Source organism: Charadrius vociferus, unplaced genomic scaffold (genome assembly GCF_000708025.1).
Source record: "Charadrius vociferus isolate BGI_N301 unplaced genomic scaffold, ASM70802v2 scaffold259, whole genome shotgun sequence".
Taxonomy (NCBI): domain Eukaryota; kingdom Metazoa; phylum Chordata; class Aves; order Charadriiformes; family Charadriidae; genus Charadrius; species Charadrius vociferus.
The window spans coordinates 9,056,161-9,072,684 of NW_009661368.1; the positions used below are offsets into that span (position 1 = coordinate 9,056,161).

Consider the following 16,524-nt stretch of genomic DNA (forward strand, 5'->3'; position numbering starts at 1 on the left):
CACACAAACAAAAATCCTCCCAAACCTTCCAGTTAATCTGCAGTCTGACTAGAAACACAGTAAGTCAATACCGGTCAGAGAAAGAAATACATATACTAAACTAACTCCCACCCTCTTGGGACTGACTCCTGCCCTCTGCTCAGTGAAGCATAAACATAATTGTGGTTCACTGAAACAAACAAACAAAAAAAAGTCTTTATTTAATAATCTTACGATTGCTTGATTAGTGCTTGGAAAATAAAAAGCACTATTTAAGTGCTAAATATTATTAGCTTTTTCAGAACATCAGCTCCAAACCCGCCATTCCTCATTTCCTTCTCTCATAATTCTTTTCATTCATGTCATCAGGAGGCATCTTATTTTCAGCAACAACTACTCGCTCCGTTTTATTTTTATTTTTATTTTTTTTAAATGCTGCTGGATGTGCAGAACTACTGTTGAGGTTGCTTGGCAACTAGTGAGATGTATCAGAAAGAGAGATAAGGTCCAGAATGAATGGAATTGAAGAGACCTATATTTGGTTTCATTAAGAGATACTAATGCACTCAAACCATACCAATTTGAATTCGCCACACTAAGGCAAAATTTTGCTATTTCTTTCAAAACACAGACATCCATAATCACAGAGTCCCACTAAATCCATTAAGCCACCTCCTCAGGCACATGTGTGTGCCTCTACAGAAGAGGCTTCAGAAGCAGGGCCTTCACCTGCATTAGCACTTTGGTACAGCAAGGAACAACCGGGTAACACAAACACTTTGTAAGTATTTTGAAGAATTTTAGGCCAGAGAGGAGAGTTAAGTACTTCTGCCTGCCTTTCACTGTCCCATAAGCCACCGTGCTTTTCCTTACACTTTAGTATCAAGCTGAAATTTCAAGTGAAAGAATTTTTCCTGAAGGTCACAATTTGAAACGAGATGAGATTGGGCACCCAAGGCTCCTGCAACGGCAGAGAACCGATTACAGAAAGTCTGCCCGAATAATTCAGAGAGGCCAAAAAAGCCTTATGCAGCCGCAGATGGAAACAGGCCTCACAGTTCCTAGTCATATAGTTTCTTTCTGTCTCAAGCTCTTCAACTAACTTTATCTGGATCGTGTGAGTAAGAATCAACCAGTCCGACACAAAAGAGGATCTTCTACCATCACCTCACACCCTGTCCCATCTTTGATGCTTCAGAAGGAAGTGCGAACAGTGACAAAACACAACTAGCAAACTATCTGATGAGGAAAAAACCAAAACCAAAAGTCAACCCCCACACTCCCTGCCTCCCTGATGCCTGCAGGTAAGCACAGGACCCTAAGGTTTCAAGGCTTCAAATACCAACGCAGAATTGCATGTATCATCATGATGTTCAGTGTAATAAAAGAAAAAAAAATAAAATCCCACAGTTGCAAAGGAAGTGGGTAACGTACAGCCCATGAAGTAGCTCCGCGCTCCCCAAGGCTGGGGCAGCCACCACAAGCACGCACGCTCGCATCAGGAAAGCTCTATCTCCAGAAGCTGGATTGAAATAACAGTTTAAAAATAACCCTCTCCTTCTCAGGGAACTCAAATGAGGCTTCCTCATCGCCAACACATTATTTCAGTTAAAGTGTCTCTAAGACTAAGGTAGCGAATCTCGCGCCCGCCTTCGTTTTTAGGTGTCTGCCTTGCACAGCGGCACCTCTCCGCAGCAATGAAATCCCCTTCGCACTCCCGACTGCTGAAGCTCGTACCGCTCCCGTGGCGCTTCTGCTGAAGTCTTCTCAGTAATTCCACATCCTTCGTGCAGTGAAGATACCAGCATGGGGTATACCATTTTAACAACACTCTTATCAAGTGTTGGAAGCCCACTTTATTACTTATGTTTCACTTTCCCTTTTTTTAAGCAGTGGTCCCACTCGTCGCCTCTGTTAACCACCACACTGAGATCCACCAGTAAGCCAGCTTCTACATTCCAGTAACACAGGCACTGTCAATCCCACACAACGTAACTTTTAAAAACCAAATATAAAGTGATATTACACCAAACAACAGAAGAAAGCCGTCAATACCAAACCAGTTGATTTGATCAACCAGATCTATAATCTTTCCAAAAAGGCACAGGTTCATTCAACAAGATCTCACTACATGTGAAGCTAAGCTGACCGTTCATGATATTCTTCTATTCATCCTCATTGCAAGAACCTATAATAAGTAATAACAATAAATTAAAATGCCCGTATTTGATGTAAAGCATCTGGGCAATCTCTTACTTTAAGCAATGGAATGGTTCCCCTTTTTCTAAGATTTATAAAGAAATTAACATTAGTGTATCCCACAGTTTCTCACATAGTTCCTTTGGTATTTTTATCCATTATTTATTGTTGTTTTGAAAATATCCATACTCTACCAGATGATGTTGGTATTTGCCTTTCTCACAGATGCCAACCCTCCCTTTCTATTTGCAGCCTTGCATAGGATGGATACATACCTTCTTTTTTTAGGAATAAAATAACTATAGAACATTTTTGCTTTCTCTGCACAACTACGTATTATTTTACCTTCTGCATTCAGTAATAAATTTATGCCCAAACAATACTATTAAAAATAAAATTAAGTCCAAAAAATTACTGTTATCACATTGTCCTATTGGGTTTAAATTTTCCAAAATTATCAGAATGGAATCTATTAATTTTAATTAACAAAATAGAGGTCTCAGCTGATTCCAGTTAATCCAAGAGAGAAGTAACTATTTTAAATTTGTCAAATAAAGTTTTATTCTAGGACAGAATTGGGTTAACTTTCCATTTCTGTCTAAGGGAGATATATCTAGTAGGCCTTTTTTTTTTTTTTGTTAATAATGTGTGCATATTAGATGATGTCCATAAGTAATAATTAAGACTATCACTTCTGTCTACTTTTCCTTCCCCCTTCCTCACCCCCTCCCTCCCCCTTTTGGGCAAACCTTTTTATGTTTCCAAAGTATGAATAAAATTGTGAGGAAAAAAGCCAGACAATATGTTGCCGACATTATTTCAAAGTGTTTTTTCTGACTCCCTAGGATTGTGCAAAATAAGCAGAAATACTTTACTAAACTCAGTCTTTTTTACTTTTTTCTAGTCCCTTATTTTCCAGTGGTGTGAAAAAGATACTGAGGTAACAGAACACTATGAAGCTCTTTGGTGATAAATATAAGGAAAGTAAACATATGATTGCATAAGGTGCAATTACATAAAATGAAGACTGTCCAATTAAGTGAAGGCAAAACACAGAGGCAGTACGGAGCACCCTGAATTCCCAATGGTTTGCTGAAATTAGAGTCTAGTGACACAGTTCCCTTCCATTTTCAGTTTAAAAAACTAAAAGGCAAAATAGTTACATTTGCAATTTTTAAGTGTCTTATGTGTAAGTTATGGAACATATTTTTATCTACAATGTTCAGCATAAGCAGAATGTGTTCCTATGAGTAACTATTTTGAAACAACATTAATCATTTTTACATACCAAAAGTAAAAGGTTGCATCTAATTTACAGGCATCTATTTTAGTATGCTTCAAAACCCAGTACGGAAAATTCAGTAACTTCCTACTCTATAGAAATTTAACAACAAAAAACCCAAACCACCCCGTAAAGCAAATCTTCCAGAAAGTTGTATAACATGCTTGCTGTGAAATACATTGAGACAAAGTGTCAGAAACATTTCACTTAAAATCCTTACTGACACTGACCTCTGCAACTGTTTTGTCAAATACTTGGAAGTGTAGAAAGTGTCGGTGAGGACGAGAGAAGGGGAGCTGCTCTCCCTGACCACCACAAGGGCTTGGGGTGGTCCAGTGGATGGGATCACAGTATTATCAGCTTTCCTGAGAAGCCCGAGTACTGAACTGAGCCTTCCTCCTTTCAGTTTTCTCACTCATTTAAGGAAAAAAAAAAAAAAATTCCTCAGCTTTGCATTGCAGGTTTTTTTCATGAATAATGTAGTGCTATTATTATATTCTCATTTCTGAAAAGCACAAAAAAAAAATATGTATTTAATAAAATCTTTTCAGTAAATAGCTGTGTCCTTGTGATTATCATCTTTTGCTTATTTTAAAAAAAAGTTATTGCAAACGTGATTTTCACTTTTATCTTAAATGGTCTTAAACTGTTAAAAGCAACACAAAATATGTGAAGTCATGCCAATCGCTGTTATGCAATTAAATTAAAATTCATTAAATCATTTAGTTTAATTTTTCCACAGTAATGCCACGTTAAATCCAATTTAGCTAGTGTATTTATTTTGAAGTTATTTAAATTATCAGAGTTAAAACAGGTATACACAGCTTTCTGAACTTACTGTGCTTAGTGTCCCATTACACATTCTTATCTACTAAAAAAAAATAATCAAGCAAATCAAGCAAAAAAATCAAGCAAGGCATCCTTTCTCATCACAGACTTAAGGAAGAAACCTACTTTGCTGATACCCATTTATTTCTTTGCAACCCTTTCCAATTAATATGAACACTTATATAGATAATTACATCAGCAAAACAGAACAAAAACGTCTTAACTTGAAGGAAACAGCAGTGCATCTACGCACACAGAGCGACAGACCAGCAGAGAGCATTCCGGTCACAGCGAGGAGGTGGCAGCCGCCAAGCCCCCGGCCGGCTGCGAAGGTGCCACTCCAGGCTGAACGCGAGCTCTGCTGGGACCGCGCTACGCCTCCGAAGGGAACCCTGCACACCGCAAAATGCTCCATCAGTGCCGCCACCACCCTCGGGAGGCTGCAAGGGTGCCTTAACTGAAAAGACAAGTGAACACAATGACTTATTAAACAGCCCTTTGGAGAATACCGCCAGCAACAGGTAGCTAATAGAGGAGGTCTCAAACCTTCTCGCGCTTTTGTAATAGCAAACACCTCAAAAGCAAACATCTCATCAAGACATTCCACTACCACATTCCTCAAAAAGCAGATAATTTTGCCCCTTAGCTGTCAAAAACATACCTCAATGTATTGCTGTTTCTAAGTAAGCAAGCTCAGCTGTAAACAAGCAGTTCTAATTACCTGCATGTTTACATTAGAGTGCAGTTGTAGAGATAACTATTAAAAGCTGGTGCAGCTACACTTGCACTGTATCCTAAATACTCCTGTATTTACTAGGAACTCAAGATTCAGTTGCCAAAGTAAAATAGAGGGCATATTATTTTCAACATCAGGATTCAAGTTACATTTTAAAAAGAAACCAACCCTCATCAGTGGAAATTCCTTCATTTCAACTTGAGAGCTTTGAATGACCAAGATTAAGCCGAACAATTTCTGTATCTCAGCTCTTCATCAGAGACAGGACTTGGGCGACCCTAATATACAAACGCATGATAAAGCTAAAAATAAAGATAGAGATAAATTTGCCTGCTGGATTATACTTCAAAGCATTAGCTATGCCTGCCTTGATCTAGGAGACACTAGGGAAGGATGCTTACAAAACTGGAACAAGAACAGTGTTTTTCATGTTTAAGAAAAAAAAATAAAAATCCCTCAGAATCCCACAAACCTGCTCCCCCAGCCCAGGAAAAGAGAAACAACAGGACACTTCTTCGCTCTTACTGACCCTAACCCCAGAGACTGACACGATGCGGGGAGCCCACCATCCTGAGGAACAGCAACAAGAAATAACACCCAGGTCTAGACTGCTAGAAGGAGCTGAGAAAGGCACAGCGTTTATTAATAATAAATTGTATCATATATATACACAAACACACTAGGTTTTAACATAATGAAATTGAAAAAAATTCCCCAGCTGGAACTACGGGCAACAGAGGAAATGCAGCCATGTCCTGCAGTAAAGGGAACTTTCAGGGACTGCAATAACATGAGGGTATAGTTTTAATACCAGAAAGGTAACCTTTCACGAGCTTAAGATGTTAAAAAGTATTCTGTTCATACATGAAGAAACCCAAGCATCTGTCTGGATAAATCAGTAAAACCATTTTTCACTGGGAAGATCAGAGTACTGCCCAGTCTGCGCATCCAAAATACACGGGACAAGAAGAAATCCCGTGAGATGCTTCCGGTAGTACAGATTCTGTAACACTGCTACAGAAAAGGTAAGCACTCTGCAGGTCTAGTTCTTGGGAAGAGCTGAGGAAAACCTGACACACCGTACTTTTGAGAAAGGACAGCGAGGTGTGGAATATATTTAATATTCTCCATACAGAGTTATATATAGAGATATATATACAGAGATATATATTTAATATTCTCCATACAGAGTTATATTTTTGAAGTTATTTAAAGTTTTTTGTGGGTATTTAATATAGTTTGTGATTTATTAAATAACAAGTTAAATAGAATATGTACTAGTAGATGTTTGCTTAAGATAAGAAAATGGAAAAAACCCACACCACTTCCACTTGAACTCATGGATGTGCAGAGTAAAAATATTTCAAAATATATTCAGAGTGAACTGAGGAAGAGTAGGACTTTTTTTAGCTGTCGGTGTCTCTCTCTCTCAGATACTGTTGTCCAACTGCAACGAGGGTTGCAGTTGCAGAGATTAACTTCCAGAAGTGAAAGTCAGAGGCTGAGTAGGAGACCAAAATTAGTGCTCCAGTGAGAAAAAGCAGGAGTTCATGTAGACTTACACCAGCCAGAGCACATGCTGACTTTTCTCCCGGAAAAGCACAAAAAGGACGGTAAAGGACAGGATGATCCAGGAGTGTTTAGAGGTCAGTGCTGCAGGGAACATCAGGGCCGTGGCCGAGAATGAGGACCGCATCGGCTGGGGCAACAGGAGATAGGGAACGCTACGGGTACTGTGGGGAGGAACTGCAGATGCCATCGGGAACTAGGAGGGACTACTGCAGAAAAGACTGGGGAGACGCAGAACAAGTTACAGAAATCAGACTTAATATTAGCTCAGCTACCTACATAAGTTTCTTTGCTGTTCTGAAAAGGCAAAAGAAAATTTGCAATTTTGTAAAACAGGGTTTACTCTGTTTGTTTTTGCCAAAACTAATGGGTAAAATCCCACATCTACCGTCAAAAGTCAAAATCCTCCCAGACCCATTCACAATGTTTTCCACACAGTTAAGTCTTAAGCTCTCTTCTGTCTCTCTCTTATGCCTCTCAGATTACATCACTCATGCTTATTCCACTATTCATAGTCATTGCCCTCCAAGCTCTCCAGGACTCTAACTATAAAGCTTTCTACTAGGTTGATAGCTGCCTATGCATACTTAAAAAGCTTTTGTGAAATCCGAACCTCAAAACAAATAAAACTACTGCCATATTTTTGGCCAGTCCCTTTACATGCCAAATCATGTCTGCAACATATGCAAATTTAGCTTAAGGGACAAGTTTACTACTGGGGTTTTTTTGTTGTTTCTTAAATCAGAAAACTGAAATATTTAACTGAAAGCACAAATGTCAAGTTGCAAGGCCAGGAACAGCAATTCAGAAAACAGAGAGCTCTCAATGAGCAACAACATAGAGCTGGCAGTTTAAATACTCCTTTGCTAGGAGAATTCAACATTTCCCACCAACCAGTAAATACAGATAAAACGCGTGTTCTGCTACAAGCAACACTTCATTTCCATACAATTATAAAAATGAAGACATTTTTATGTTCAATTCTCACCTTCCCTCTTTTACCTGTCAGAGTTTCTTAAAAAAGCAAACACAAAACAGGGAGTTGAAAATAAAGCATAATGTAAAAATGAAAGTCTATGCTTTCTTTCAATACTGTGTTGTCATCTTTCCACTTACGGTTAGCCTGAGCCTACCACGAGCATGCAGAACCAGACAGAACTAACCAGCTTTTTAAACTTTTAGATTCTTTCATGCATTGCTTTTCTGTAATACTATCAGGAACATAAGTAACATCATTTTGCACCGTGGAAAAAAAAAAAAAGTTTACTTCATTTGCACACGGAAATATTTTAATGGCTTGATTTCAGAATGCCTCCGAGCAAGGTATAGGAGTTATTCCATTGACTACTAGAATACTCAGTACCACAGTATGTTAATACACTTTGCCAAATAAGGCTCAGTGTATATTCTGATATAAACTATCAGAATCTTCTGAAAACTCATCTCACAGTATTTAAAGACACAGCTGAGTAGTAGATTTCAATGCAAAATGTTTACACATGTTCCAATGGAGAATGTATCCTATCTTAGAGCAAGATACCACAATAAACTTGAAAAACCCAAAGCCTGGTGACTTCCCCCCCCCCTTTTTTTTTTTTTAATAACACACCAAAATATTAATCCTGCTTCATTGAGGTTTACTTTTTCACAGAATGGAATTTCCCCCTTTGCAGGAATAAAAGTATTTCCAAAGAAAAGATAACGTCAAGCACATAAACACAACACTAAACATCCTAACAATTAAGGACTTTCTTGTTTGCTTAGGTTGTTTAGTGTCACCTCCCATTTCTTTCAAGTTGATGGAAGACAGTGATATTTAACTTGCATAAACATTTTGCATAAACTTTTACAAGCTATATGCAGTAATCAGTTCTTAATCATAGTATTTATTCACTGTTGGTATATTCTTGGCTTTTGACAAAACTCAATTACACAACTGTGTCAGTTCTTAGGACAAGACCTAAAATAGACTGAAATACATATCCTCCTCCCTCGCCGCCCACACCTCCACTGTATGTTCTATGGCACAAATTTCGATCAAACCCCATAACCCATCGTTCAGCTGGAGCGGAACTTTGCATAGTCTTGAACAGACATGTACACACAACTTTTCCAGCACTGTAACACCTCATCTGTGTCCTGGAACAGGAGCTGAGAAAAAAAAAAATGCTATCTGCCTGAAACCTGCAGAAGCCTCCCAACATACACGGTGATGCAAAGGAAGAAAGAAAGAAGGGGGAAGAGGCGGGGAGGATCACACCAACCAAGGCCCCCGTGCCCCCTCTAATTTTCAATGTTACTCAAAGACCAGGAAAAAAAAAATATTACTTTTTGCCAATAGAGAAAAATACAATAAAGTCAGTTTGTTTCTTGGCAAGAAACTGATGTGACCATTCTAAAGCCAAGGTATAGGTACACAAATGTAAAGGAACTGTAAAAACAGAGCAATATCATTTGTGTATACAAACTAGTAATAGCCATTAAGAAGGAATTCATTATTTTAAAAGACTTAGTTAAAAATATTATACTTTTTCCTCACTCACAGCATTAACTTCCCTTCCATAAAATCACACACATAAAAAGACCACAGTTAGAAAACAAAACATGGTATCAGATAGCAGAAGAGTAAAGTTACCGAGTCATTTCAGTGACAAAAGAGATTGACGCTGACCAACGTGATGAGATAACATCATTTACTGGTTTACATGAAATAATGGTGGTATTGCAGTACAACTTTTCATGGACGAGATTTATAAAGAAAAGATTAGGAAGCATCAATGACTACTTTTCCTTCCTCACAAACTACTAAATCTAGGTGAGAAAAGAGAAAACATCCCAAACCCTTACCAGGTTGACTTGGCTTTCTCAACTTCCCCACTAACAGACAAGAATTTTTAAAAGTACATGAGAAATACAAACAAGTTTGTCATCTAAGTCTTGAAAATAAAGCTATTCGGTTCTGCTTCTGCCATCATCATTATCAGAGTTGATAAATACACAAACTCTATGCAACACTTCAACACACCAGCTTACAAAAGCGTCAGCATTATACAGTATCATTTGGGAAACTGAGGCTGAGAAGCATTAGCTGAGACTCCCTATAATCTCAAGACTTCCCGAATCATAAATGCTATCCAAACTTACTAATCACTAGGGCACATTCCCCTTATTTGTCAATCTTTGTAGTGGATTTCGTAAGTCACATTTCAACAATTTATTTCTATCTAAATATTTCTGCTTGTCCCGGTTTTTCCCATGACACTTCAAAACTGCCTATCGCCCTTGCCAATTTCCAACTTTCTAAAATCGTGCATGACAATGACCCTCTCCTTAGAGTCTGTCAGCCAAACCCACAGTGATCATGGAGGGGAAAGATGACTTAAAAAAGTCAGTGAAAGGCCATCATCTTATAAGCAAAGAACCCCAGCCCCAAGATAACACAGAAAAGAGTTTTTTCCCTCTTCAACCTGAACTATACATTTACGTTAATTCCTCTAGCTACATTCCTTACTGCTCTTCTCCTCCCTTTCCCATTTTTAATCCTTTCTAGTTCATATAGATTGGCATCTGAACTTTTGCACAGTAAAAAGAGAAGGTTTTAGCTCCACTTTATCAGTGGATGCTCACAAAATGCAGCACACAACAGCAGAGACCTACTCCTCTGGAATACCCTCATGAAAAGACAGTTGAAGTGTTGAGGAGGGAGGGAAAGAAAGGAAGGGAAGTCACAGCCTTCCTGCTATTACAAGCCAAATTTAAAGCCTTTCTACATCACAAGGGGCTCTGTTTTGGCAGTAATGCAAAGACTAGAAGATTTGGTTGATATGGAGCCTTCACTATGCTTCAAATGCAGTGCCTCCATGTTAAAGACGAGGCATGCTGGAAGAATACTGTGGGGAAGCCACACTCCTATTACTTATGGAGTTGCTGTAGAAGGCATCAGTTGACAGCAAGGCCAACCGAAGCCACCCTGCAGAGCTGGAGGTGGGCGAAGCCCTTCCAAAAACTCCACCCAGGAAAACCTGTGCTATGGAGAAGCAAGGCATGGTCTAATACTCTACTCTGCTTACCGATGCCACGGCGCTGTTACCTCCCACACGCCACCTTCACAACAGGAACAAAAAAAATAGAAACATTTCTGTCTCTAACTCTACTGCAGACTATAAAATGAAACTGAAAAAAAAAATCAGTCAGTCTTCACTGTAGTTAACTTGGATAGAACTTTAACCACCTTCAAATCCACCTTAGCACTATTAACTATCAAGCATATTAATTACCTGGAACACTTGATTCCATACAGTTCCTCAAATAATTAATTAGCTAAAGCAGTCAAGGATTGGAGTCCCAAAGGAAATTCTTCTAGTTCTGTAGAACTACATAGATTTCACCTCGTTAAATGCTACAACTCTACATGAGGCCAATTCACCTAAATGCACATGACAACTGTCCCTTCATCTGTTAAGCAGCAGAATCCTAAACCCAAAATAAGTAAGAAATCCCCACACTCACTGAAGGAAGCTGGTGCATTCAGCAATGGATATCCTGTTTAGTCACCAGAAACGAAGAAAAGTATTTGAGTAACACTGAAGAAAAACTTTTGATTTGTAGCACGTTAGACATCTTTGATAGCAGGTTTTCCCCCCCTCTACTTCAAACACCACTTATCACAGGGCAACCAAATCAAAGGCAAACAAGTTTTAGGCAGGACTTTAAACTGGATTTATTTCAAGCCACATGAATAAGCCTCATTAACAGAGATAATTCAAAACTAGTTATGTACGTGGACACTAACATTAAAAAATGTCTCTTCATCTCCAGCATACTACAGTTTTTACAACCTCTCTGCTGTTACTCATCAGATCAACTGTGGTGGTGTATGCAAACAAGTTTATGTTCTAGAATGACTGATAAGAACATCAAGAGAAGTAATGCGTTACTTTTCCTACTCTTCCAAAAAAACTCCATGCTATGTCTCTCATTGGCTGAATCCCACATATTTTTTCCACAAGGTAAGTAGGGCAGAAAGGGAATCAATGGGGCAAAAGGATAGCAGGAAACTAGGACAATGTAGGGAGCAGTTAGTTACTTTGAAGAAAATACAAGTTACTTAAGGACTAATATGTGGCTTGCAAGAACTTAAAAACACTGAAAAACAGCCTTCTCCCCCACGTAAAGTGTATGTCATGATCTACTGACTAATTTTGGCAACAAAACCCTAAAACTAGACGCATTATAACTAATTTCTTGTACATTCTATATATACCACTTTTAAATTTGATTTTTATGCACCTGAATGTCCCCATACATACCACCCACAAAAGGACAAGCACAGAAGACGGACTGCAAGACAACATGCCATGGAGTGGACAACCTACAGCTGCTGAGCTGCATGCGGCTCCCCAGCAACTGGAGCACAGCTCCCACCCTGGGGTATGCGGCGACTGGCGGCAGGGCTGTGCTGGCACAGGGCTGCTAGGAAATCCAAATCCCTCGCTATGAGAAGCAGGGCCTCCTGTGGCCAAATTTGCCACGTTGCCCTGGAATCCAGCTGCACGCTCAGTTCAGCCCCAACTTACAACACAGTAGTGAGATACTCGAGGAACGCACTGCTGTTGCAAAGCCCAGAGTGTGTCCCGGTGCCTCCCCAGCTCTGCAGGCTTTGTGTAATGGGTCTCTGGGCTCCCAGCTTCACACAAATTTGGGTGTGCACCTTGCAAAGTTGAGAATGTTATCTACCCATGTAATTCACGACACAGCAGCTTCACCGCTTTAAGAGCATCTGTAGGCTGAGAAAACTTAGAAGAGCTGTTGGTTAAATGGATTGATACTTTCAAAGATGCCGGGGAGCTCCGACTTCCACTTTCATTGATGAACTTCTAACTTAGCACCTATGTTGACAGCTGCTACATCAAAGTCAATTTATGCAAATTTTTTAAGTCACTGCAAGTCTTAAGAGGTCTTTAGTAACAAAAGCAGCCAAAATAATGGACACGACTTAGCAGTAACAGAATGCAGGACTGGGCACTTATGGAAGAGTTGTCTTGGATAAAGAAAATATTCCCTATAAAGAGGAGTTAAAAACATGTAGCACAGAATGTAATTTATTATGAATCAGTCTGAACTTTCTTCCAAAGGACTGTGTACCTTATCCTGAACTAGCATTTGGGGATTAGGAAGAAGTATTGTCCAGTCTCCTTGGCTAAACTTTTAGCTCAGACATTCTTACTAAAGAATTAACTACTGAAAGACGAGTGAAAGCTTAATCTCCCCAAAAAGGCAGGATTCACAAAACAGATGATACTACTATAAGCTAGAGGTTGCCAGTACAAAAATATTATGTTTGAAAACGAGACAGACAAAACCAGTGATATCATCTAAAGAAATGAAACACGGAGTATAAACTCTGAAATTCCAACACCTTAATTCAATTACAATTAACTTAGCAGGTTTTGGTACACACATACACACGAAGAGACTTGCAAGTATAAACTACCACACAGAAGAATCTCTTCCTCCCCCTCCCTAGTAAGGTTAGGTGAAAAGTTAGCAAACACAAATCTTCCTCAGACAAAATAATAGATTTCCATTTTCCTTATCCTAATCCCACTTCCCTCCTCACAACTATCAAATAATTGAACAGATTTTAAGCATAAACAAGAAAGGCTTTTAGAAACATGATTTAACACAAACATCTGGACAAGCAAACACAACAGAAGAGAGAAGAAAACCTGACCTATTACCCCCAAAATTAATAGTACAGTCTCATTTTGTGAGGAGACAGAAACAAAAGCCTTACTTGCTCTAAATAAAGAAAACTGCATTCATTTTGTACACTAACAGGAACATGTTTACAGCAGTATGAATCGATGTGCTATAGCAGAGGTAAATCAGTGTCAGCCATGTTGTGAAAGAAACTGCAGTTAAAAAAACCCCAACAAACCCAACCACAGAACTTAAGCCTTAATCAAATCAGCTACACCGAACCTTGATACACATCATTTTATACCGTTAGCTCTTACTTATTATTGGTGCATGACTTCTTCAAGTTAATGTCTATTAATCTCATCTAAAAATACACATCCAGATTCTAGAGGCTGTGAAACAGTACCAAGAAGAAAATATACCCAGATATAAAACAACAGCAATGACTACTGTGCAGCGCACAGACGTAAGGTAGGCTGTAAAATGAAAAAACAAATGCACTTACTCAGCATTAAATCCATTCACATGCAAGATCCTCATCTGTTTGACTATTGTGCTTTTACCGGATTCACCAGCACCTAGAAAATGAAAGTAAATCAATTTCAGAAGGAAGCATGAGTGATGAAGGGACACACTAGATTTTTTTTTTTTTTTAGGTTAAAATTGAGAAAGTTGGTTTTCTCAGTGCAAGAGTGAAAAGTGAAAGAAAAAGAAATAATTGCCACTGGAAACTTCAGTTGTAGCTAAAAATAAATGCCCAGCTCAAGTCATGTGTCAGCTCTGAATCTTGGATCATTTCACCGACCATTTTTCCAGTGTCAACGTTAAAAGCAGATTGCAGGGTTTGGAAGGAAAAAGGACAACTTCAACATTTTACAGAGAACAAGATAGGGAACGTCAAAACCTGCTTGCTTTGTCACTACTATCTGATGGAGAGAAAGACTGAAGTCCACACTTAACTCAAGCATTTTTGTTACGATTCTTAAGATATTTTAAGTTTGGTTGCGGTTACCATCACCCAGTCAAAAGACTGTAACTTAAATCACAAGAAATAAAATACATGGATACTCACATCTGAACAAGGAAGGCAGCCCCTTTGAGCCTCCACCCACAAAGCCAGAGAAACCTCCTTCTCCGAGTTGTGTCTGATAAGCAACCTCCGACCCTCTCTACATGTTCCAAATCAATCACACACGCAGCGGGACGCAAAGACCACCTTTTGTGGCTGCATGCTCCAAACAGCCCCCCCGCGGCTCTCCCCTGATTCCCTTCTATACCGGCAGTACACAGAAACCACTCCACTTTACTCCAGTTTCCATAAGTAGATATATGCTATTTCTGCCATGCCGCACGGATGCCAGAGCACAGGGCAACCCATCTGCCTACAGTACCCGTTTTTCCACGAGCACTAAAAAGACTCGAACAGCAGCATTTAATTGAGCTGCTCCACACTACCAGATCAGTAGCTTTCTATATAAAGCAAACGTATTTTCGCAAGAGTAGTAGCATAACCTGGCAAAATTTACAGAGATTCCCCTTCGCATCTCCTGGCTACTCATTTATTCCTCTCGTCAGCCTACATCTCAACAAGAGAGAATGTCTGCCTGTGGCAGAATGGGCACAGAGGTACAGTTTGTATTTATAGGATGCCAGGTCTCTGCTAGCACACGCTGACAGCACAAGCCTCCATTTTGAGCCTCATGTTCAAAACTGTATTTTAGCAGTTACACTTCAAAGTTCATTTTCTGACAGACACACTCCCCTCTGCTTTCTCCCTTCCTTTCCTTCTCCCTCATGAATTCCTAACAGTCCTGCTCTTCTCTCCGTAAACCCTGCTTGCATGTTTTGCTACCTTACTCCCAGAGCCTTACTCCTTTTTCTCTCCTTGCTCACCCATATTTTTTAAGCATTTAGAGAGCAGTTTTTATCTACAACTTTTTATGCGAGTGCCATTTCATCCCTGAACTACTATTTTATAACATACACACTCCTGTCTCTTCAGGCATACTGCATCATGCTTATTAAAGACTGGTGGCAAGAATGAGTAACTTGGGTTAAGACAGAGACTGGGTCCTCTTCACTACTAAGAATTGTTCGGGAATAGCAGTACATGCTATAGTCTTATTTCCATTCAGAATAATTGATAACAAAAATTCAGCCGTAACTCTAAATCACATCTTTTAAGTATTGGGAGCCAAAATAGTCACTTCACTTAGGCCAAGAACAGGAGGAGACAGTTGTTGCTTTAAACGCGCGCAGTTCAGTACTGACATACCGGGTTCTCTGGATCAGATACGACACCAGTGAACCAAACCAAAGTACTACATCTGAATTTCTGAATATATTTGGCTACTTATTAAGGCCCCATCCTTACCAACAATTACACATACATTTAACTTCACCACCAAGGAAAGTTCCATTAATTTCAGTGAGACTGCTGGTGGCAGAAGGGACACGCCTGGGTACAGCTGCGGGGCCTGACAAGAGCAGAATAAGCCCCTTAGAATATTTAGCAGCTCTTCTTTGTTGTTATACGAACATGATGTGAAAATACTAAGAATACTTTCAAAGTACTTGGGGGTTTATTTTACGTGTCTTATAAAGGTAACATCATAATAGGGACGTGAGCTTTTTTATTTGTCAACAGTGAGTTTGTGTTGTACTGTTCACAATTCATGACAGCTACTGTTAGAAACTGCAACAGCTGAACTACCACTTTAAAACACATGCACGCAGATGACCTTATAGCCATACCTAAATATCTGCAAAATTTTATTTACAAAGCATCTAAACTATTTCTCAGCCACCACACCTATAGAAAACAGAAGGAAAATCCAGGTGAGCCCATCACGTTTCTATTTTCTGAAATTCCGCCTCTGATGAAAGTAACCCATCTGATAACAAATGGCTGCGACGTACCTACGTAACGTTGTTCAGCCTGAAACGTGGAAGTCCGAGACATTCCCCAAGAGCTGAGGTCCACACCGCCCTGCTAGAAGGTCTCTGCGGGAGCCCTGGCAGACCCCTCGGTGCTGCAGGTGCTGCCTAGCCCCAGCCCCAGACGCTCTCTGTTTATGTTAAGCCTCTTTCTTCATACTAGTGTGTGAAAGGTTTTATTGGTAAGAGTACGCTTCCGAATTCACAACCTCGAAAAGTTATTATTATTTTTTTTTTCTCCCCAGCTACTGTCGCTCCCCGCAGGAGCGGTGGTCTCCCCGCGGCCTACCCC

General features: G+C 39.6%; 1 protein-coding gene across 6 annotated transcripts in view; it reads right to left on the minus strand.

The window, feature by feature from the left end:
* The window catches only part of GNAS (GNAS complex locus), a 91,989-nt gene extending 78,118 nt beyond the window's left edge, over positions 1-13,871 (minus strand). For 2 of the 6 annotated variants that reach the window (XM_009893473.1, XM_009893469.1), the window contains exons 1-2: positions 13,806-13,871; positions 2,881-2,914 (exon numbers count right to left, since the gene is read on the minus strand). In XM_009893473.1, coding sequence (XP_009891775.1) covers positions 2,881-2,914; positions 13,806-13,835 — 64 coding nt within the window. In that variant the 5' untranslated portion in view covers positions 13,836-13,871. Of the gene's footprint in view, positions 1-2,870; positions 2,915-5,854; positions 5,858-13,800 lie in introns of all 6 variants that reach the window. The other 4 variants (XM_009893470.1, XM_009893471.1, XM_009893474.1 and 1 more) reach the window with 3 other exon arrangements.
* Positions 13,872-16,524: the final 2,653 nt, after the last annotated feature.